The sequence below is a fragment of the Indicator indicator genome, chromosome Z, assembly GCF_027791375.1.
Source record: "Indicator indicator isolate 239-I01 chromosome Z, UM_Iind_1.1, whole genome shotgun sequence".
NCBI classification, from domain to species: Eukaryota; Metazoa; Chordata; class Aves; order Piciformes; family Indicatoridae; genus Indicator; species Indicator indicator.
The window spans coordinates 12240542-12264460 of NC_072053.1; the positions used below are offsets into that span (position 1 = coordinate 12240542).

General features: G+C 41.6%; 1 protein-coding gene across 1 annotated transcript in view; it reads left to right on the plus strand.

The window, feature by feature from the left end:
• Window positions 1–1417: 1417 nt before the first annotated feature.
• EPG5 (ectopic P-granules 5 autophagy tethering factor) overlaps window positions 1418–23919 on the plus strand; it is a 67105-nt gene continuing 44603 nt past the window's right edge. Inside the window, exons 1-14 of the mRNA XM_054397245.1 lie at window positions 1418–1471; window positions 4869–5777; window positions 7569–7812; window positions 8648–8784; window positions 9362–9469; window positions 10426–10499; window positions 14752–14860; window positions 15354–15468; window positions 15981–16131; window positions 17148–17303; window positions 17633–17790; window positions 21823–21977; window positions 22995–23135; window positions 23319–23483. Coding sequence (XP_054253220.1) covers window positions 1418–1471; window positions 4869–5777; window positions 7569–7812; window positions 8648–8784; window positions 9362–9469; window positions 10426–10499; window positions 14752–14860; window positions 15354–15468; window positions 15981–16131; window positions 17148–17303; window positions 17633–17790; window positions 21823–21977; window positions 22995–23135; window positions 23319–23483 — 2676 coding nt within the window. The remainder of the gene's footprint in view (window positions 1472–4868; window positions 5778–7568; window positions 7813–8647; window positions 8785–9361; window positions 9470–10425; window positions 10500–14751; window positions 14861–15353; window positions 15469–15980; window positions 16132–17147; window positions 17304–17632; window positions 17791–21822; window positions 21978–22994; window positions 23136–23318; window positions 23484–23919) is intronic.

Sequence of the window (23919 nt, forward strand, 5' to 3'; positions counted from 1 at the left end):
AGTGCCCAACAGCCCCTGGGCCTTTCTCTTTGTTTCTATGTGTGGAGAAGATCATGCACGGTGTGTTTTAACGTCTGTCTTTCCGCAATATAATGACCTGTGCAAAGTGCACATCAAGGAATCAGTTCTTGTATTCTATTTCTGAAAGACCAAACATACAAATACTATTCTGAACAAGCCTGCTGTAGTCTTATGTCATTAAATGCATATTTCAAAAAGAAGTTTTGTGAGTCGTGTGCTGGGTATGGTTTTTTTTTCACAGTTATCATATTCACTTTCTGTTGGGGCTGGTACACCTTTGAGGCATCCTAAAACGCCCTGGAAAATACGTGCTCTACAATACATCACATGGTTTCTGTATTGGGATTTTTCAGCTGACTGAGCACAGTAAATGGTGTTAGGCTTTTCTGGATGCAGAGGTCCCAGTGATGCTGAAACTTAGCTTGCACATTCACTAAATGCATAGAAATAATCCCCAAACAGGGGTGCTGGTTCTGAATATACCAACTATTAGAACAGACCTAAACCCAAGGAAACCCTGGCTTGGAAGAGGAAAGTCCAGGCATGGAACTACTGCCAGATTGTCTTCCAAGCAGTGCAGAAGACTTTGGCCTCCTCTCGGGCCTCTTGGTCCCTTACAGAGAGGTTAGTCTTCCTCACAGACATCTATAGGCGGCTTCCTTCCAGACCCCTATAGAAGGGCCTGGCTTCCCTACAGAACCTGTACAGCTGCTGCCTTCCCTCCCCGAAGTGCCCCCTAGGGAGAGAGACTACACATGTCTTAACAAGACAACTGCTTCAGTAAGGCAGAGTTGAGAAGAGCAATACAGATGGCTAGCAGTGTCTTGTGTACCTTCAGATGATGGGCACCTCACTTATGGGTAGAATTGGACAGAGCTCTCCCTTTTTGATCCTGCAAGCTAGTACATATATTACCACTGTGCCTGGACAAGCTATAGGACAGGTTGCCCCACTGCAATGTCATTTCCATGGTCCTGCCATAGTGCAGGTAAAAATACCTTACACCACTCATCCTCAGTAGTAGGAGCTTGACTTCTCACTCCACAGTCCCTCTAGAAGCTGCATGGCCTCCCTACAGGTACTTGTAGGGCAGCCTGGCCCCTATAGACAAATCTGACCTCCTTGCAGAGCCCTTATAGAGGAACCCGACCTCCTTCCAGGCCCCTATAGTGGAGCGTGACATCTTCACGAGTCCTTACAGGGAAGCCTGCCCTCCTCGCAGGCGGCTACAGAAGAGACGCATTGCGTCTCGGTATGTCCCTCCGTCCCATCCGTACCTGCCGCACTGCTGATTGGCCGAGAGCGCTCGGGGGTTGGATCATTCCCGCCTCTTCCGCCCCTGCCCGCGGAGCTAGGGTCGCACCCACCGTAGCAGGCGGGGCAACAGGAAGGGGCTATGGCTGAGGCTGTGAGGGTCCCCCGCAAGACTCGCGCCAAAAGCAGGCCTAAGGTAGGGGGGAGCGGGGCCAGAGTGGGTGACGGGAGGGGTGCTTCACGGTGTCGTTCCATCGTCCCGGGGTGGCGGGCCTCGGCCCAGCGGCAGGTCTGTCAGGGCCGCCTCCGTTTGTGGCGGGGTTTAGTGCAATGGGCAGGTGTGGGAGAGTGTTATTGTCAGGGACTTTGACTCGTATTTGGGTTACTCTTTTAGTTACTTCGGTTTTTTGTTTGTTTGTTTGTTTGTTTTTTCCCCCAAAGCAGTAGAAAAGGTGTCTGCTGTAGGTCGTGTTTGTATTCATGTTAGTCTTTTGCTGAAAACACAGTTAGGTCGTGGAAGGGCTGTTCTTCTTAACTCTGAATATCAGCGCTTTTCTGAGGCGATGTAAGATTTAGAGTAGCTGTCTGCTCGGTGAAGAGTGTGATAGTTCCTGTGCTGTAAATAGGCGTAAACAAGCTCTCAGTTCCTATAGCTCATGGGCTTTCCAAATAGCTTTGCATAGTGAGGCAGCTGAATTTGCCCCTGTGGTGAAGATGTAGAGCAGGAGAACCTACCAGTGTTAAGCAGTGTTTTAGTATAGTGTGGAATGACAGTGTTACTGCATATCACATGTATGGTTTGGATCTGTAATACTCAAAACAAATGGCAGTGTTTGTTCTTTATTAGTTATCAAGTATCATGCTTCCTAGGTTTTAATCCTGTTGTGTGTTCCTGGTTCATTATGTTAGTACTGAAAACTTTCTGAAGGTTTTTCTTTGCTTGCAGTTGTACCACACAGAATTTCAGTAGTGTGTGTGGTAATGATATGGATTGAAATGTCTTACCTCAGAGTTGAATCAAAATGGATGTGTTTTTCTTAATGCTTAACCTCTACATGCTGTAAACTGCACCATGTAGAGAAAAAGCATTGAAGTCACTGCTTTACAAGACCTTGGAAAATAAATCAATGAATTAATTCACCACTGTTCTGTAAAACAAGGGTTAGAGCTAAGTGTCAGCAATTGCAGTGCTTCTAGAATTCAAGGCAAGTAAAAATCGAAGGGAAAAGCAGTCTCAGCAGAGTGTATGTGTCATTGTTTTTGTTTTGATTCAGCCCTGTAGTATGCACAAGGCAGGCAGGTTTTAATACTGTTGCTTAAGAGGATCAGTTCCCTGCAGGAAGGCAGTGAGTCATGTATGACCCTGGACAAATCATTAACAACATGTGACTCCAGCACCTACTGTCTTTGGTTGTTTCTTCCAGGTGTAATTCACCATGAAACAATTCACTGGTGATGTCATGTGTGAGAATCCAGAATCCTTCAGTGTTACACATTACCCATTTCTGATGCTTTTATTGCTATTATTATGTTCACCTCTGTTAATGTGCAGGAGTGTTTGAGGATGCAGGCTGGGGCTTGGTCACACTAAGGAATTCTGTTCCCATGCCTCAGAAACAGCCGTAATCCCTTGAAAATCTGAAATTCTTGTGAGCTGGGAAGGGCTGCTCAATTGCAGAGTTGCCAAGTAGTGAATCGGAGCCCAAAGCTCTTTGAAGATAATAGCCCTGGAGTTGAACTTGTCCAGCATTGGTAACACCAGGCTTATTCAGACTGAGTAAGGTGGCAAAACCAGTGAACCTGGGACTGATGAAGATGATGCTATGTGTATATGTGTGTGGGCTGGCAGCATTCAGTTACTCCAGAGATGTTTCCTGGAAAATAGTAGGTACCCTTAGAGCCTGAGGAATCATTCACTGACATGCTAGGAGAGGTAAATGGGCAGGCATCATCTGACTTAAAGGCTAAGCCCTCAGAAGAAGGAATAGCAGGTTTTGCTTTTATGTTGAAACAGAACCTTATTTCTGTAATCTTTTCTCACATGAAATCCCTGTTGATATTTAGGAATTTTTTTTTCCTTGGAAACTGAGAACTAAGAGACACTTTGTTAGTTTTAAAAGAAGCTATTTTATCTAACAGTAGCATTTGGGAGGCATAGAGGATGCTACTGAAAGATCGAGTTTCTCTATACTAATTCTGAATGATAAAACTTTGAGATTGTAGGGGGGAAGGACCAGCGTGTGTTACTGAAGTATGTGGATCAGTACACTGTCAAAAACATGACTTGTGATACAGTATCTTGTAAAAATTACTGAGTTTGGGTTAGTTGTCAAGAGATCTATACTATAATAACAAGTCCTAGATTAAATAATTGTTCTCATCTAATTTTTACCTTTTCACCTGTAGCTTTAGCTAGCCTTAGAGTATGTTTGATCTGTTTTGAAATCAGAAGCATTTACAATTTTTGATGTACTGGGAAACAGAGTATAAAAGTAAAACCAGTGCACTACTATTTTGTGAAGGATCTTAGTACATGAAGTAAAATTAGGTTTGAGAACAAGGTTAGCTAGGGCCTTAATTGGAGCTGTTTTCATGTGTACCTGCTCATAAGGCAAAGTTATCAGGTGTTTAGTGAAAGTGTACATGATACTGTCAGCTGTTTTCAAAAGATATCATCTTTTCCCCACTCACGGAGGAATACTGAGAACTTTTCCTAATTTCAGTTGTGTTCATTGTTATATTTTCTGGGTCATTCAAAACTGGAGTACTGTAACCTAACTCTTCTCAATACGCTGAACTTTGCCAGTTTTTTATTTTAAAAATTGGCAAGTGATTTACGAATTGACAAAATCTCTGATTTCCTGTGCAACATTATTTCCCATTCTGTATCTTGGGAAGGAGGCTAGTCTAAACCTAGGTCTATGGGAAGTACTTACCTCCAAACTGTTTTCAATTTAAAAATGGGCAATTGATTTACAATTTTAATGTCATTGCTAAGATTTACTACAACTCTAGTGTGTAATACCTATTGAAACCAGCCATTCCAGTAACTGTACAGATGTTATTGTGGTTATAGAAGGTAACTAGTGGGTGCATTCAAGACTGTCTTTGTCCTGAGATTACTTTCTTGAAAATATTTTTCCATTAACTGAAGTATTTCTGTAGAATTTAAGATGAATTACAAAGTAACATTTTTTTTCCCCTGTATTGGTAATGTGGTGAAACCTTGTGACTGTTTTCTAGAGGCCAAAGTCTTGGTAGTTTATTTTATATGCTAATGAAACATTCTGCCCTATGATATTTGTAGCTTTTTACAGAAATATTTTTTATAGAAATATTGAAGCATTGTTCAAGAACTGATCAGGAAAACAGACCCTGATAGACTGTGTTCTTTAGCTGCCTTCAAAGAGCAGCTAAATAACACTGGTGTATTTTGTACGTTTGTTATTACCTTTTAATATTATGAAATTAATGTGCTAATTTTGGAGTTTAGATGTTGATAACAGTTTTGGTAATGCTAGAATTTGGGATGCAAGGTTGGGGGAGAGATTGGCTTGGAAGTGCCACTAGTAATACTTTTTTTTCTTTCCCAGGAAAAAAAGAAAAAAGGTAGTGAGCTGTCCCAAATCCAAGAGTCTGATGATGTCTTCCTCCCTCCTGTGGAAGAAGTGTCTTCGCGAGCCAGTGAAATGCAAGTGGAACATCATGGAGAATTTACAGAAATTTGGCTCAGTGATGAAGTAGAGGATGGAAAAACTGATGTGTGTGATGTCCCTCAGAGTAATTCATCTTCAGCAAATGAAGGGTCTTTGACAGTGGCTCTGGAGCCTTGCACAGAGGCAGAAGAGTTCAAAGCCGCTGCTTCCCATGAAGGGTGTGAGGGGGATGTGGACAAGAGTGGAAAAAGCGAGTTGGACATATCTGACAGCATTGTGGAGGCAGTTGCTAGCAAGTCAAGAAACTCCGATTTATTGAGTAGTACCTTTCATTCCAATGCTGCTGGCTCTCAGACAGCAGTGGGCTTGATCTGGGACAAAGGAGTTGGAAGTGTCTGTTCTTCAGAGAAACTTCCTCTTAGTGTCTCACAGAGCTCTGAGAAACCCAAAGCATATGTTCAGCGATTGGGATTGAAACCATCTTACCGAGACTTGTCGGCTGAGTTGTCCTCTGAGAGACCAACCATAATAGCAGTGAAACCGCTCTTGCACAATGAAAGGCTGTACCCAGAGCTCCCAACTGAACCAGAACTGGTGCCATTTACCAGAGAACAGCTGAAAATTTTTGAGCCATATTCATGGTTAGAGAATGTTGACTCCTACACAGAGGAATTCGAAAGTGTTGCTCATCAGGACAGGCATGAATTCTATGAACTGCTCCTGAACTACATGCGCTGCAGGAAACAGCTGTTGTTGGCTGAGGCAGAGCTGCAGGCTATGACGACAGACTGCCAAAATATTAAGGGGAGATTATGGACTTTCAAAGAAGAACAGAAAACTGTGCAGGTGCTGTTGCTGAAGCTACTTTTTGAACCCAAACTGGATGTAATTCCAGACATTTATTTTACTTGCTTTCAAGTTTTCCATACTTGTGGTTTTCTTCCAAAAGAGATGATAGCCTCTGCTTTCTGGCTCTACACTGACACACATCTTGTTGAGGTTTAAGACAGTTAGTTGTTTGATTTTTCAGCTCTGGTGGGTGTAGCGAAGTGGGATTTCTGTTATTCATCTCTTTTGGAGTCAGACTCATGTCTGTAGTCAGTCTGAATGAGCTGTGTACCCTCAGTTCTGCCTGTAGTGTCAGGTGAAGTTTATGTCACAGTACTTCAAGTAAATGCAGGGGATATGTGGAGGAGGAGGGCTTCAGAATGACTGTAGTGGTAATGTCCCTCCCATCTGGCCTGCTGCCTTGTAGTGACAGTTTTCACTGATGTCACTGCTGACTGTCCTGCTGTCGGAGGTGACAGCTTCAGAAGAGCTCGAGTCATGCTTGTGGGTGATGGAGTTGCATAAAGGAGAGGGAGCGTGAGGTCCATCCACTTCCAGGAACTGTTGCTCCATAAGTGGAGCTGTGCTTTTAGCTATTTAGAGAGTGATCATGGTACTCTATAGCATTTCTGTCTGCAAACAAGAGTGGTCTGGGGCACTCTTTGGGGCACACATCAGAAGAATTTTCCCTCAGACTCATTCCATATCACTTGCTTTTGGAGCCGAACATTACAGTGGGAGTGAATTAAATTTTTCTGGCACTCGAATGCTGTTTATAGCCAACATGTCATCAAAACTGCACAAGGGTGCTAAGTACCTGTGTATGTTGTGGATTTTACTGTTCTTTCTGTGAGTGTGGTGTCTCTCTTGTGCATTCTGTAGGAGCTGAGGCAGACATCCACTAAGTAGATTTGAGCCTTTTCTTTATTTCCTGCAGAATAACTCTGAACCTCATGGAACTCTTAGCTTTCTGTCGATCACTTTCTACACTGAAAGCAATTTTGGCTTTGCTCTTACGTCTCCACTGGGCATCATACAGTTGGCTAAAGTTGCTGCTTGCTTTATTCCATCCTGGTTCACTGTATATTTATTGTATGCTTAGAATAATTGTTACCTTTATACCAATTAGAAGTTCTTACTCTAGTAACAGGAAACACAGGGATACTTCCAGGCTAAGCTTCCAAAGTGCTGTCTCCAAAACATGTTTCTTGGTTGCACAAAAGAGTAACAGAAATGTTATGTATTCTGGTTTTCTTGTCATGAAGAATTAGAGATAGGACAGAACAAGACTAGCCTCAGCTTTTAATTCCATACTTGGGAAGAGTTGAGTATGCTGAATTTCTGAAAATTTTAAGTGTAAAATGGGGGATTGCTCTAAATATTTAGTTCTAGGAGAAAAACATTTATCTTTTTTTAGTATGTATTTTAGCTTTAAAATAGCACATCCAAATATTTGTGCAAAACTGTAAACTGAGAAGCAATTGTGCCCAGTGGGAGTAGAGAGACATGGTTTTGTTCACATCTGTAACTGATACAAGTAATTTCATGTCTATTTCTAAATCTGAGCTGCTGAGTGTTTACAGAGTAATTATTTCAGAAGCTGAATATAAATCTTCAGTAATCAGCTGCTCAAAAAAGTAGGTAGGGTGTTCTGACATGCTGGTTTTTTCCATCTGTGAAGTGTCCCCCTTTATGAAAGCTGTTTGAAGTCTGCGGAAGGGAGAGTTATATCAGAGTTAATTTCTGTAAGTACCTTCAATTCAAAAAAATTACAGAGCCACTGAAATAAAACAATTGCTTTCTTTTCAGGGTGTCTGTGCAGATCAGTGCAAAGTGACTGGTCACCATCGGTACCAGACAGTGGAGCTGAACGAAAGTGTGCTGGGGGAACTGAAAAAGCTGTTTGAAGCCAAAGCAGAGCACGTGCATCAGACACTGGCCCTACACTCATACACTTCAGTGTTGTCCCGGTTGCAAGTGGAGTCGTATGTCTACAGGTTGCTCAGCAGCTCGTCCCTGCTGAGATCAGTGGCTCTTCAACAGCAAGAGCAAGGTGTGTGGCTGGTCTGGACTGCTCCCTATGTTGTTTAGAGTGCCCAGTGCCTTGTTCACCTGCAGTTTTGGGGTCTTGTGGTGGAATTTGTGTGCTGGAGTGTTTCTCTGGTAATAAAGTCTGCTAATCTTATGTAGGGATTGGTGAAACTTCTCTTAAAGGGAAAGCTCCAATTCTCTTAATTTACCTAGAAAATGGAAGCTGGATGCAGGAATGTTGCCTTCTGTATAAGCTGTGTACTGCCACTGATCAATGTAGAGGAGCACAAGGTGGGAAGTAACGTCTGGGCTCCCAGTCTTTTGTTGTCAAAGGCAGTGTATGATACAGTCCCTTTCCAGCACAATTCTAAAGCCAGTTGGGTGTTTTTCCTGCTTTGCTTCCTCTTGGAAGGCCATTTTAAATTTCTCAGCTCTAATACTTGGAAATCTTTTTTGTTTTCATCCTAGTTGTATTACTTACTTGGGTTTGTGTCAATACAATCTTTTAGCTGAGGCATTCCTCCCCCTTCTGCCCTGGATATTTATCCTTGTTAGGACCTTTCGCCCTCTACCTCCCAGATAGTTTGTATGCATAGTAAGTGATGGTTCTTACAAAGTTTTTGATGAGGGAAGGTCTTTTATGAGAGTGACCATAGTACATTCTTCTTGTAATTACAAGCTTAAATAAAGTCGTCTAAGTGTTATTCTTTGTAAAATTTAGCAAGCAGCTGTCTTGAAATATCTTAGTATCTATAGATACAGAGAGCAAGTTTTCTGTATGGTCCCAAAGCTGCTACTTACACTACTACTTTGAGAGCTGCTCATCAAAGTTTCTTAATTCTGTTTTTAATTTACAGTTTCAAAGCAGTCAGAAAATCTCTCTTCAGACTTGGGCCACTTGAAGGAATGTATCAGCGTCCTTTTCAGTTTTACTCGCAGAGTTATAGAAGATCCTCAGTTTCAGAGTGACCTTCTCATGTGGTTGCAGAGACTGGTGAGGGGCTAAGCATGGATAGAGCGCTGCTTGATCCAACACATGGAATGAATTCTGGAGTCTGCTGAAAGTGTTACTGTTTATTTTACTATATCATGTGTAATAAGTTTTTGGGTTTGCTCTACTTGAACAGAATCTGTTAGTGATTCTTTAGAATGAATTCCCATGTCTTCTGAAGTTATTGGAGGTCAGCAGCATTAATGAGAACTGGCACCTGAGCATCCAACACTGCTCAGGGGGGTTCTTAATATTCATTATACTTTTACTTATTTTGAAAGTAAAACTATTCACACTTGACATTTTGGAGAAAATTCTAATCATGCTGATTTATAAGCTAATTTTTAATGCAGTTGTAAACTAACTAGCTTTTCTGCACCAGAGAAAACAGTTTGTGGCTCATAAGCCAAGCAAGCAGACTACTAAATACTTTTCTCCTTTGGCTTGCTCTGAAAATTGAAGTTTGTTATCATGGGAAGAAAAATTAAAAAAACCCAAGTGTTACTCCAGTTACCAAAAGTAACTAAAGGAGTGAACTTTGGAATTGTTTACAAGATTCTGATGTATTTCCCTTTTTTAGGTGTCAGTGTTGCAGAGAATTGGCTGTCCAGGTGACCATCTCTTCCTGTTGAATCACATCCTTCGATGTCCAGCTGGCGTCAGCGAATGGGCTTGTGCTTTCATTCAGGTGTGACTTTTTAATTCTTTATCAGAAAGTTGGAAGTGGGAGTGGAGAGGGTAGGAGAAGTATCTTGCAGCTACTCAATCCTGCATGACTTGCACTATGTTTCCAGGTACATGGAATCCTGATAACAGCAAGGGTTCTTTAAAGGGATCTATTTATCCATGTTAGCACAATCACAAACAGGTTAACCAGGTAACACCCTTCTCATTCTTCTCTTGTGGTGTGCCTCAAGGCCTCATGGAGCAGCAGATTTTGGGAGTGCTCTCCAAGAGAATATTTAGACTTGAAGCAGCAACTGTATATGATAAAAGTGAGGTTAGAGGCATCTCTGTGATGTTTAAGGCATGAGGAAGAACAGATTTTTATATTCTGCATGTTGACAGGGGACTAGTTTCCCAGGAAAGTATATTTATTAGTTGGGTAATTTCAAGGGCAAGGGAAAGTAAATTTCGATAGATCTGGAGGAGTGCAGAAATACCTACAAAGGCACCAGAGTGTTCTTCCAAAGGATGTTATAGAGACGGAAGAACTCTAGCTGTAGGTAAAAGTTTTCAATTACTAATGGGAAAGGCAAGCAATGAGGTAAAACCATAGAACAGAATCACTGAATCATTTCTGTTGGAAAAGACCCTTAAGATTGAGCCCAGCCATTAACCGAACACGGTAGGATCCTAACTTCTCCTGTGCTCAACGTACCAGTTCCCCCTGGTGCCCAGAAGTACATGAAAAACAGAAGTTGTCTTTTTTTTTTTTTTTTTTAATTCTTTTCTCCCTTCTCATTTGGACAACTGTAAATATTTTGCCATAGCAATACTTTCTCCAGGGTCTGGGTACTGCCTTTTATGGGCACTATGTAGTCTGAAAACAAACTAGTGACAAATGTGAAATTTGGAAATTGCATTTCTATGATAAAACTAATATGCTCTTTGCTTTACTTACGTTTTTGCATTTAATTTCAGATCAAAGTCTTGGATAACCCATCAGGTGTCTTTCATTTCATGCAGTCTCTTGCCTTGCTTATGTCTCCTGTCAAGTAAGTATGAGTAGGATTTTATAAATATATTCTGATGATTGAAGACTAGAAAACATAGCACATGATTGGCTTCTAAAAGTCTGAAAGTTTATTGCAGGCGTAGTCGTAAAAGCAGGTGTAAATAAGGTATTCAGAGTTTAATTCAAAGTCTTCACTCTTTCAGCTTCAAAGTACAGCCTTGGAAGTACCTTCTCCTACTGTGCACAGTATGGTGCAGCTTGCTTTCAGCTGTCAGATAGCTTGTGAAGACTGATACACTGCCATGTTCTGTTACTGTGACTTGTGGAAAAAGCATTCTTACTCTGCATGATAGCCTTTTCATTATGCCCTTTCTGTAACAGAAGTCCTTGGATAAAGGGTTTGTTCAGCTGGTATATGCTGGTTGGGCCTCTTTATTTATTCTTTATCTTTCTTGTTATCTAGGAGGAATACATGGTGCTTGGTGAAACTAGATAATGACATCAGTCATTCGTGAAAGCTGTTTGGTGCTTCAGATTAAATGTGTAACTTGCCTCCCGCTCTGCTCAAATATCAAACAAGCAGGTGGTATTTAGGGTTGTCACTGTGATCTTGATAGTCTGAGTCCTGTTTGTTGGAGGCTGTTATTTTAAAGCATTTTGCTTTCACATATCATGTCTAGAGCTGCCTGGAGAAACAAGTGTATCCTGGGGCTGTGTGTATTGCCAGTGTATTTTGATGCTGGTTTGGAACAAGGGCTAATTGAAGGAGTCTGGAGTAATGCTCACAGCTCTAAATTCAAGAACTTAGAGCCTCCACGGTGGCTGTACTTACTGGTGAAAGAGCTGAGACTTGTCTGCTACAGCTGCTGCATATGAGAAGGCAGTATAAATTTGAGTTGTGAAATCTGGATCTTAAAACTTGTAATTTGGTATCCATATTATCAGAGTATAAGTGCAAGGAGATCAGAAGGGCAATAGTATGCTGAAAGTTTTGTGGCACAGTGTGCAGAGTTCTGCACTACATTTCAAATTACAAGGAAATTGGATACTGGGATTTTGAGTTTAGAGTCTTTTTGCCTGTTTAACTTGCTAGTATCTCTCTTAACAACTAAGGATTTGTACTCTATAGAGTCTGGAAACTAGCATTCCAGTGGTGGATAAGGCCAGTTTAAGGTGGTCTAATGAGACATGGCTTGATTTGAGACAACTCTTTTCTGGAAAGTCTTTAGTTTTGGTAGCTTAGCTTATGTAAGACTAGTCTTACTAACATTGATGAGATGTCCAGGTACTGCAGCTTTGAAAGTGGTATACTGGAGCTGCCCTAAGTTCATCCTGTTTGCTGTTGACTCACCAGTTGACAGTCTTATAAATGGTTGTTGTAGAGTACCTGTTCTGAACTGTATACTTTTTTTTCCTTAAAGGATTTTTCTCACACATGGGCAAAAGGGTGCTATTTCTTCAATATTTAAATGCACTTGCTATACAGGCGTTAATAGCATTTCACATGAAGAATATTCCTTGGAACATTATTTGCTGAATAGAGCAGATTGGTACAACTCTTGAAGGATATCTAATGGTTTAGAATCATAGAATTGTTTAGGTTGTAAAAGACCTTCTGTATCAGTGAGTCCAACCACAGACTAACACTGCCAGTCCACCACTGTCTCCCTAAGCACCATATCTACATGTCTTGTAAATACCTCTAGGGATGGTGACTCTATCACCTCCCTGGGCAGCCTGTTCCAGGGCTAGACAAAATTTCTGGTGAAGAAGTTTTTCCTTGGGTCCAATATAAACCTCCCTTGGTGCAACTTGAGGCCATTTCCTTTTGTCCTACTGCTCATTACTTGGGAAAAGAACCCAATCCCCTTCTTGCTGCAAGCTCCAGCCAGGTAGTTGTAGAGAGTGATAGGGTCACCCCTCAGCCTCCTTTTCACCAGAGTAAACAATTCCAGGTCCCTCAACCATTCCTCCTAAGATTGTGCTCTAGACCTTTCATCAGCTTCGTTGTTCTCTTTTGGATATGTTCCAGCACCTCAGTGTTTTTAATAGTAGTGAAGGGCCCAAAACTGAACGCAGTATTTAAGAAGCAGCCCTACTGGTGTTGAATAAAGTGGGATGATCACTCCCCTAGTCCTGTGGACAACAGCGCTTCTGATGCGGGCCAGATTGCTCTTGGCCCTCTTGGCCACCTAGATACTGGCTCATATTTAGCTAGCTGTTGACCAAAACCTGACAAGTCCTTTTTTGCCATTCAGCCTTCTGTCATGTTAATTTCTTGTTCTTGTATCTGTTTTTTTAAAATCATAGAATCATAGAATCAGTCAGGGTTGGAAGGGACCACAAGAATCATCTAGTTCCAACAGGGGCATCTCACACTAGATCAGGCTGGCCAGAGCCTCATCCAGCCTGGCCTTAAACACCTCCAGGGATGGGGCCCCAATCACCTCCCTGGACAACCCATTCCAGGCTCTCACCACACTCATGGTGAAGAACTTCTTCCTCACATCCAGCCTGAATCTCCCCACTTCCAGCTTCATTCCATTCCCCCTAGTCCTATCACTACCTGAGACCTAAAAAGTCCTTCCCCAGCTTTCTTGTAGGCCCCCTTCAGATATTGAAAGGTCACAATAAGGTCACCTCAGAGCCTTCTCTTCTCCAGAGTGAACAGCCCAAACTCCCTCAGTCTGTCCTCATAGGAGAGGTGCTCCAGCCCTCTGATCATCCTGCTGGCCCTTCTCTGGACACCTTCCAGCACATCCATATCTTTCTTGTAATTGGGGCTTCAGAACTGGATGCAGTACTCCAGGTGGGGTCTCACCAGAGCTGAGTAGATGGTGAGAATCACCTCCCTTGACCTGCAGGCCACACTTCTCTTGATGCAGCCCAGGATCTGGTTGGCTTTCTGGGCTGCAAGTGCACACTGCTGGCTCATGTTGAGCTTCTCATCCACCAGCACCCCCAAGTCCCTCTCCTCAGGGCTGCTTTCCAGCCAGTCACTGCCCAGCCTGGATTTGTGCTTGGGATTGCCTCCACCCAGATGCAGGACCTTGCACTTGGTCTTGTTGAACCTCCTGAGGTTGTCTTGTGCCCAGCTCTCCAGCCTGTCAAGGTCCCTCTGGATGGCATCCCTTCCCTCCAGTGTGTCTGCTGCACCACACAGCTTGGTGTCATCAGCAAACTTGCTGAGGGTGCACTCAATGCCACTGTCCATGTCACTGACAAAGATGTTGAACAAGACTGGTCCCAGGACTGAGCCCTGAGGGACTCTGCTTGTCACCCTAATGGCTTTGTCCCACGACACTTTGGCCAGCAGATCCCTGAAGTGATCAAAGTCTGCACGCCTAAAGTCTTAGAGTAAGTAAGCACGCCTAAAGTAAGCTTAGAGTATGTCCTCCTGGTTGCCCTGAGGATCTTAAATTCAACTGCTTCATGGTCTCTGCAGCCATGGCTGTCCCTGAGCCTCACATTGGTTACCAGCCCTTCCCTGTTGTTGAGAACAAGGTCCAGCACACCACCTTTTCTTGTTGGTTCCCCTATCATTTGGAGGAGGAAGTTGTCATCTAGGCAATCCAGGAACATCCTGGATTGCTGGTGCCTTGCTGTGTTGTCCCTCCAGCAGATGTCAGGGTGGTTGAAATCCCCCATGAGGACCAGGCCTTGTGACCTGGAAGCCGCTTCTATTTGCCTGTGGAGGGCCTCATCTGCTTGGCTCTGCTGGTCAGGTGGCCTGTAGCAGACCCCTACAGTACATCTCCTTCCCCTGTCTTGCCTTTAATTTTAACCCATACACTCTCAACCAGCTCATCATCCTTCCCCAGGTGGAGCTCCACTGATTCCAGCTGGTCACTGACATAGAGGGCAACACCTCCTCCTCTCCTTCCCTGCCTATCCTTCCTAAAGAGCTTGTACCCATCTATCCCTGCATTCCAGTCTTGGGAATCATCCCACCAAGTTTCAGTAATAGCCACTATGTCATGGCATCCCAGCAGCACAGTGGCCCTTAACTCATCCTGTTTGTTGCCCAAGCTGTGTGCACTTGCACAGAGGCACTTCAGCTGGGCTGGCCCTGTCCTCCTCTTGTGCCAACTCTCCTTGATTTCCACAGAGTGTCCTGGTATATCATCCGTGACTTGCCTCAGGGCAGCAAGTTGAGAGCCCTCACTAACTCTCTATCCCTCTGCCTCTGGCGAGCTGCCCCTCTGTTTGTCACTGGCCAGTGACAAAATATCTTAATACAGAATTTTTAATTTTCTAATTTTTTGTACATTTGATTTTTCACTTCACATCAGAAATAGGGTTGACTTCATGTGCCATATGAAACCAACTGAAAGGAAAAGTTCCTCTTCATCTGGGAAGGAATCTGGCAACTGGACCCTGGTAGATGAAGGAGGAGAAGAGGTACAGCAAATGATTTCTTTTTCTCTTTTTTTCCCTTCATATTTTTGTTCAAAACTGGTTTTTGTGAAATGGGAGAAGAAAGTGCTGAACTGTTTAGTTAAAAAGTATCATTCCAGTCTTTGATCTCTCTTATCTCTGGCATAACTGTAGATATGGGAACTTCCAGGAATGCATATTAACACACAGCATTTAAACATGTGATCTGTTGCGTGCAAAAAGAGCATGGAAGTAGATGTATGTTTGAAAAAGTGTTTCTCTTCAGAAACTGGGTTGGACTAACACAGTATTGCCTTTGCTTCTGTTTTCTGGCAGATAGGGGCTTTTATGTAGAAAGACATACAGAAGAATTTAGGAGCTTGTGCATGTGAAGGAGAGTTTGCTTGTACATTCTTTGTTTTCCTCTTACAAACAAACTGTAATCAGAACAGTAGTGAAGCCCTTTTACCATGTGTGTTATTGTAAAGCTGCTAAAAGTGACCCTGCTTGTCTATAGGATGAGGATCCTGAAACAAGCTGGATTCTGCTTTTGGAAGATGACTTGATTGCCCTGTTGTCACAGTTTCCATTTCAAGAACTCTTTCAGCAGTTCCTTGGGTTTAAATCTGGAGGTAAATCAGCTCCTAAAGAGTTATTCCCCATCTTCTCTATGCTAATTGTGTTAATGACTAAACCTGCCAAGAATGTTGCTGCATCAGGAGAGTCTCTGAGCAAAGTAATAATGAAACTGTGTAGTTTGCAGACTAAATGGAAGAGATGGAACTGCATGCTGTGTGTATGCAACTTAAATTTATAGCAGTACCAGCATAGTTAAGAGTCCATTCTCAGCTTTGATCTGCTTGGTAGCCATGCTCAGAGATGTGCTTTCAGAATGAATCTTTCCCCTTCACTTTGCTGTATTTTTCTCCAATTATTTATTCATTGTTTGTTATGTGAAATCTCTGGACAAGGACATCAAGATAATTGCTTGCTAGAGACCTTATAACCTGAATAGTTTTTTATACCTTCGTACTTAATAGGTGTTTGTTATTCATAAATAAAACATGAATTTCAGTTCACTGTGTAGCTGGCAAACAGAATTCATATGTTTTTTTTGAGACTTTTTTTTGTATCTTCCTCTTAGGTGCTTATTTTCCTGAAAACACAACTCCCCAGGAAATGATGAAGATTTTTGCTTTTGCAGACTCCTTAGTGGAGCTTCTGTCTGTGGGGTTAGAAACATTTAACAGAGCACGGTACCGACAGTTTGTGAAGCGAATTGGTCAGCTAATCAAGTAAGAGAATATTTTTTTTCTGTGATATGATTAAATCTTTTTAGTGCAGTCTGGTTTAAAGTTCTAAAAACAAAAAACAAACAAACCCCCCCCCGCCACCCCACCCCCGCAAACCACACCCAAAAACCAAAGACCAAAAAAACCATAAACCCAAACAACCATGAAACAAACAAAAAACCCAACGGCAACAACCAAAACAAAACAAAAATCCAAACAGTTCTTAGGTAGATTTTGCTCCGAGAGTTGGTCAGTTTGGTGTTAGCCAGGCTGGGAATCTGAAATCCTAGGGTCTTTGACTCTAAAGCTGCCTGTGAAAGGGGGGAGCTGCAGAGTCTAAATGCTATGTGTACAAAGGAGCCAGATGAGCTATGGAACATCAGGCTCACTTCTGTCAGGGATGTGCTTAGGCTTGTCTTGGAAAGTCACTGAAATTCAACAGTTTTTCAAGTCACCCCGTCTATGACCAGTGTTACTGCTTCATTCTCTTGTTACCTAAAATTGTTGTAGGGTTTTTAATTTGGTCCTTGATAATTTCATATTGTTTCAGTACACAACATTTAGGTGTAACCTAAAAGTTGGTCTTTGTTTTCAAAACTCCAGCAGTCAATTTTTGAGTTCTATGAATGTCAAGGCAGGGAGATACAGTTAAATCAGAAACAGTCCATATTTTTCGTGGTCTTATTAGAGCAATAAGTTTCTCAATCTGGTTGTTCTGTATAAGCTTTTTGCATGTATTGTCATTTCATCATACAGGATTACTTTAAGACTCCCAAGTTCTCACAAAAAATAATTGGGTGTGCTATGCATTGTTCACTTGGAAAACCAAGAAAGGAGAACAGGAATCTTAAGTCGACCTTATTTGAAGAGTGAAAGGAAGTGCTACGTATATTGAAATCTCTGGAAACAAGAGGGCAATGGCTTGATTGTGTCCCTTGTGTCTGGACTGATCTAGTTGCATTTGTCTGTCTTTTCATGCGGTGATGATCCTTCTTCAACTTGCTTGTTCTACCCTGTAGGATGACGCTTTGCCATGTGAGTGACCACTGGGCCCAGTATGTTAGTGGCAATAAACAGTATGGATCAGTAGCACATCCCTACTCGGTGGAAAAATTGCAACTGGAGTTTGACGAGCTATTTTTCAGAGCCGTTCTACATGTTCTGAAGGCCAAAAGGTAGACTGTCCCATGTAATTAATACTGGCTTCATCTTGGAGATAGGTATTTGAAGCAGCTTTAAGTACTTCATGATTTAAACAAGACTGCAGTGTACACAGGGTTTCTCAGCATATTGGCAGCGTTAAGACAAGGAGGAATTTCTCCTTGTATTCTAGCAGCTGACAGCAGCTCTGGGGACTTTTTCAGAATGAAGTTAACTCAGAATCTGAGATGCTGAGACGCATCTCACATTCCTCATTCTGTATTGTGGTAGAGGTGTGGGCATATGTCTCTTTCTCAGATGTTAGAATGTATGAGATGCTTCTATCTCTCTTCAAATCAAACAGGTTGGGAGTCTGGTTGTTCATGTCTGAGATGCCTTACGGAACCTTGTCCAGCAACATGCTTTGGAGGCTTTTCTTTGTCATGCACTGTGCAGAGAGTGAACACCTAGAAAAACTCTGCTCTACTCTACAACCTGCTGACTGCAAACAAAGACTGAAAGGTAGAATTCCTACACTCAGAACCCATTGTAGTTGGCTTGGCTACTGCTGTGTCAGTTACAGGTTTAATTCCTTGCAGATGTCATTGTTAAAAGTACCCTCAGCAGCATGACTGGTCCAGAGGTCTTAGAAGTATCTTGGGCACTTGATGGTCTTCCAGTATTTCTTTGCCCAGACTTGTCTTAATGAGAATTGTTGCGTCTACTGTCCTTTTAATTTCCTCTCTGACAGTGATGGCTACTGATGCCTTGAGAGAGTTGCGAGTGCCATGCAGTAGATACATCTTTTATATTGTATTTGGTCCCATCCTGACCTTTGATAGCATTTGGAGAGTGAAGTTTAAATATTAAAATACAGAATTTTGTATTACTTAAGGTTGAGGCTTGTTGTTTGTTTTGTTTGTTGATGGTTTTGTGTTTTTTTTTTCTTTTTTTCTTGTGAGCTGTTAATTGTTCTAGAAATATGCCAGTTGTCCTCTGCCTCCCACCCTAAACTTGCTAGTTTTGGCTCCAGTAACTTATATTGTGGGAAATCTGCTTATATTCCACAACTACAGATGTTCTCCCTATCTCAATTCTTATTTTGATGCTTTTTGTGTGCTATAGGCCACCTTCTCTTTCTATTTCCCCTTGACTTCTGCCCTCGTTGATCTCCACAGTGGTGGCTTCAACTATAGCAGAGTTATTTAGAAGCCAGCTGGAATGCTGCTTTCCCTTTGCTGCTGCCTCCATGGAAAATATTTCAGGACTTGATTGACAGGGAGACAGGTAAACACACCAGTAACCTCCCTACTTCACAGCCTCTTTGCTGTCCTCAGTGTAAAACTCACCCTGTCAGTTCTAGTTTTCAGCTAGCTGGTAGTCCACATAGCTGTTACCGTATCTGCCAAGTCTTTTGATGGAGAAGCAGAAGACTTGATGATCTTGAGAGGTTACTGAGTGTCTTGACTCTCTGCAAGCTTGGCTCACATTTAAGGTGTTTGTACAGAGTGGGGAAACATATCATGACTCTAGGCTGTGTGTTTCACTTTGGAAATGCTAATTAGCAGTTGCCAGTCAAAACAGTAACAGTTACAGTGTTTCAACAGGACTTCGTTGTTTTTACTTTTGCAAGAATTTTTTGCTGCATCTCAGCCAAAGAAAATGTGTAATCTGATGTGGTGGGTTGCAGTTGTAACAGAAACAAACGCTATTTAAAATTTTTTTCGTGTTTTGTTTTTTTCAGCTTAGCTCTTATGTTTGAAAATCCCTGGTGTGCACATGCAGGATATTTTTATCCTCATCATTCTCCTCAATGGGTTATGTCAGCACAATTTTTCACAAATGTCTAGACAGGGAATATCAACAGTTCTTTCACTGAAATCCATCTGATCTTCTGAAATAGCTTCTTTTGACTGTCACCAATATAATGCTGACTTAATTTTCTGTAATTCATGCCCTAGAAGACCATAAGATTGACGTTCTCTTTGGAGAGAACTGTTTTTGATTTCCCTTCATAAGTTAAGGTTGAGAAATGTCAGGTATGATGAATCTACAGGTGGTAGGAAGCCTTGGTAATTGATGGAAGTTTTAGGCTTGCAGATAGAGAAGTGGGAGCACACTTGCTTTTGAGGGATAGGAAGAAAGAGCATGAAGTAGAGTGCAGTGGTGGAGCTGCACTTAGAGGGGGTGACCTCTGGACTAGGAGAGCTGCTAGATATAGCTCCCCAGGGAAATACAGGAAGTTTGGTACCTTATTTTTGTTTGGATCAAATGTTAATAAGCTTACTTGGAGCACACCTTTTCACTGACAAGCAATGACCTAGTAGTTTCTGCTTGATGTGTAATACCTGTGTGAGTACATGTGTTCTCTAAGTCTCAAAAATACATGATTAACCAATTTGCTTCCTTTACAATTGGCAATAAGAAGGTTACAGTTTCTTTACTGCCAATACCAAGATTTGGGCAGCAACTGATTTTTAGAGTCTCTCTCTCTCTCTCTCTCTCTCTCTCTCTCTCTCTCTCTCTCTCTCTCTCTGAGCTTGACTTATAGCATGATCAGATACACAGAGGAACATTGGAAGTTGTCTCAGGTAGCAGCCTTGTGGTGATGATGTCATTGCTCCACTGGGAGATGATAGGATTTTAATGGAGCCTATCACCTCACATTTTCCTTTGTTCTCATCCTTCATTCTCAGGATCAGGTTGATGTGGGATCTGTAGCATGTGGCGTCCACAGGCGACGCCAAATACAGATGTAGCTCAAGCAGGAAGCTGGGAGATTGCAGAATTGTGACTTGTAGCAGAGAAGATCTAGTGTACATGTGTTTAGCAGCTGGCACCAGGTTTCCTCTTTCCATTTGTTGTCTTTGTGCTTAGCTTCACCAGATCCCATTTTTCTCTCGTAATCCCTCCTCTGTTGCCTATCTGATCTATGCCTAATGAATTGTGCTGATATGATAGATGCTGTCATAGCCATTTGTAACTTACATGTTCTACCCCACATTGAGGGTCAACCCATAGGGGTTGAACTAGATGACCTTTAAAGGTCCTTTCCAACCCAAAACCTTTGATGACTGTGATTCTTCAATGCATTTATACAATGGCATAGTCTATTTTTTTTTTTTTTCAAACCCTTCTGTATTGTGTTGAAAAGTAAAACCAAACAACAAAAAACCCCACAGTGCTCTGTAACTTCTGCTGTAAGGACAAAAGTTGATACTGGGAAACAGATGAATGGAAGAGACATCCCAGGTATGTAGGCTGTATCTATCAGGAGTATAGCTTATTTTACTATATGGAATAACTCTTGACTTAAATTGTATGGTCCTCTAGTATGTTTTTCATGAGATGTTTTGGCTGTACAAGTCTGACCTTCTCAAGTTGAAGTACAGTTGCAAAATTGTTGAAAGCCCTTAAAATAGAATGTAATCTGAGTGGAAGTGTTCTAATCACTGTTGAGCACATGCCAGTGCAGATTTAGTAACTGAGTGCACCAGAGTTTTTTAGTATATTCAACTGCTATGGTAAGATCACAGGAAGCTAACGACTTTCCAAACCGTTTTACAGCTCATATGTAGCTTTCAGTTCTTATTTTGCTGCTCAGACTCTATTCAAAGTTATTTGGAAAAACAACCAACCAACCTAAAGTCCTGCTCAGGCTTCTTTGTACCCTTCCCTTCTAGTTGTCTCCCATCCTGAGAAATAAAATGTTTATTTGTAATTGATAATATGCTACTACTCTTGGGTTTAAAGAGGGAACCCTATCTGAATTCAAGTTAAAGTATCTCTTAGACTTACTGTCTGATGCAATTCAATTCTCTGTTTTCACAGATACTACCCATGCAAATGCATTCAGAAATCTTGTATGGAGTTTGAGAAATCGAAAATGACCTTTCCTTGTAACTATTGGACATAATCTAGGCCTAGGGTGAAATGCTTGAAGTATTTTTTTTTTTTTTTTTTGTAATTGGCATAGAATGATCTCCCCAGTTTAATTGCTGCTTGAGATCATGGTACATGGAATGGGCAGTCTCTCAACTTTATCAAAACCTTTGCTGCACTTGAATGGACTTATTTTTAATCTTCTCTTGACTGTGTGCTGGTTTAGAACTAGAATCTTTTCATATAATTTGGATTTAATCTGTAGAGTTAATTGCCCCAATATGTCACGGAAACAAAAAACGTGGCAGCTTTGTTTAAAAGCAGAAAGATTAATGCAATTGTTCCTGTGGATGGTTGACATTACATACTTAAAAGTATGTTAAAAAGAGAGTCCCAGCTGGTCTTCAAGCAATTTTACCTTTCATTATGAATTACTAGCATGTTTGCAGAATTGTAAGGACTCACTCACTTATGGTGTTTCTTGCACCTTACTTTAAAGCAGCTGATACCAGCCTCTTCTGAAGAGAGGATACTAACCTGGAGATTATAAATCCTTTGTCATGGATTCCTTCTCTGGAACTGGAATGTCAATAAAGATATAAATATTCATGACATACGTTCTCTAACACTTCTTTTACCATACTTCTTTTTATGTGATTTTTTTTTTCCTAGACCCAGAGCATCTTGAAAATTTTGAAAAGTATCTCAAATCAATGAACTGCTCAGAAGAAATCTGTCTGCTTACTACATTTGCTCAGATGGCACAAACAAAACGGGCTGATGTTGATGAGGATTTTATAAAAATCATTGTTCTGGAGATATATGAAGTGAGTAAAATGACTGGTCCATTCTGGAAAAAAAATGAATTTGCGCTCTTCATAGCAGTGGAAGGTGTGAAACAACTATGGCTTCTGAAGTTTGTTCTGCCATGGGACTAAGGGAGTGCTGCTTCTGAGGTTTATAATGTAGTGCTGAATCAAAAAATTGTGAACTGCATGTTTTTCTGGGAGACAGAACAGCTCTTGGGTAGACCAAGTCAGAATGAAATATACAAAGTATCTTCATTTTGCTTTATTTTTCTTAAACACATCTAACTTGTACCTCTGAAGTTCCTTCTGTGTTACTCTTTTTCTGTTGTGGTGTGTAGATTTTATTTAATTTACTTGTAGTTGGATGGTAGTGTTGCTCCTATGTGTAACTTCAGACTTTTGTTTTTGGTGCTGTGACATAGTTTCCTAATCTTCTAGGGCAACCAGTTGCTGTGATTGAGAGATGGGACGCGGCCTGATGCAAGCCAAGTGTCCATTTATTGTACAAAGCTTTTTCTTTAGATAGTTTAACATAACATCAGAAGGCAGCTTGTAATTGGTCATTGGTATGTCCATACTGCAGTTGTAAATTCATGATTGGCTACAGAGAGAAAGTATCACACAAACGCATATATTTTTTCCAAGGCTTAAGCAACCGTCAAGCAAGAGATAAGGGGGCTCCATAATTCTGTCCTAAGTTTTGCTTTGTTCTTGTTGTCAGGTCCCTGCATAACTCCCGTAGGTCACAGTGGCCTCTAGGGAGCCGACCTGTCTGTGTTTTCCTTCTAGCTGCACTCTGTTCCCAGGGTTTGCCACCCATCAGGGTTAAAGCATCTCCTTCTATTGGTAAGACAGTGTCTGGGGTTCTGGTCCCTAAATCAATTCCTTCAACCAGTTTCAGTTTTGGTACTGGTATTTATTATCTTTGCCCAGGATCTGCAAGAGCTATTTAGTTTTTCATTTTCCAGAATATATTTTGTTGCACTCAGTAAAGGTCAGCCATAACTAGTAACTTCTCTTTGCTTCTCTTCTTAGGTGTCCTACCTTAGTCTTTCTACAAGAGAGACATTTTCAAAAGTTGGCCGAGAACTTTTGGGATCAATTGCCAGCATCCATATACAGATGATTTCTGTATTGCTGGATCGAGTTAGGGAGACCATTGAGAAAGTTGGGATGGTAAGTGCTCGTCTCTGTCGTGTGCATTGCCCAGTTCAAACTGGCGACTGTGCAGACCATGTTACGATACGGCTTGGTATGAACGCGTTTGATTGTATTATTCTTAAAGATAGAGTGCCGTAATTGTTCTGATTGGTTACTGTTCCATACCAAGTATTGATGAGCCTTTTTCTGCCTTCAAAGGTTTCTTTATATTTGTTTAAAGAACTGCCGTTGTACCTGTGGAAGCCTTCTTCATCTGAGATAGCAGTGATTCGTGACTGGTTGTTGAATTACAGCCTAACAACAGTGGAGAACAAACTAGCCTGTGTTATCTTGGAAGGGCTAAACTGGGGGTTCGGTGAGCATGTATGTATTAACAACAGAGGCCTGAACTTGGTCAGTTTTAAACAGTGAAAATGTTACTCAGCCTGGGACTATAACATTTAATTACGTGCTTTTATGGGATGGCTGAACATGTGATGGCACAGGGTGAGAGATTCACTACAATTCTGCAGAATTCTGCCTGAGGATTTGCTTGTGTTGCTTTCTTGTAGTGCTGTAGCTGAGATAAAAAAATGTACTTCAGCAGGAGTTTCCTCTCTCTAAACAAGAGGAAGCAACTGACCGGACAGTTTTCATGTGATAAAAACATTTCTGGCTGCAGAAATAGAGCAAGTCCTCTGACAAGTGTTGCATGAGACTGATGTGGCTGTAGTTTGCAGCTGCTATCCAGGTATATTTTTCACAGTGCAAGAAAACTAATGATCAAAATTTCAAGTCCTGAATTTTTGTTTAAATGATT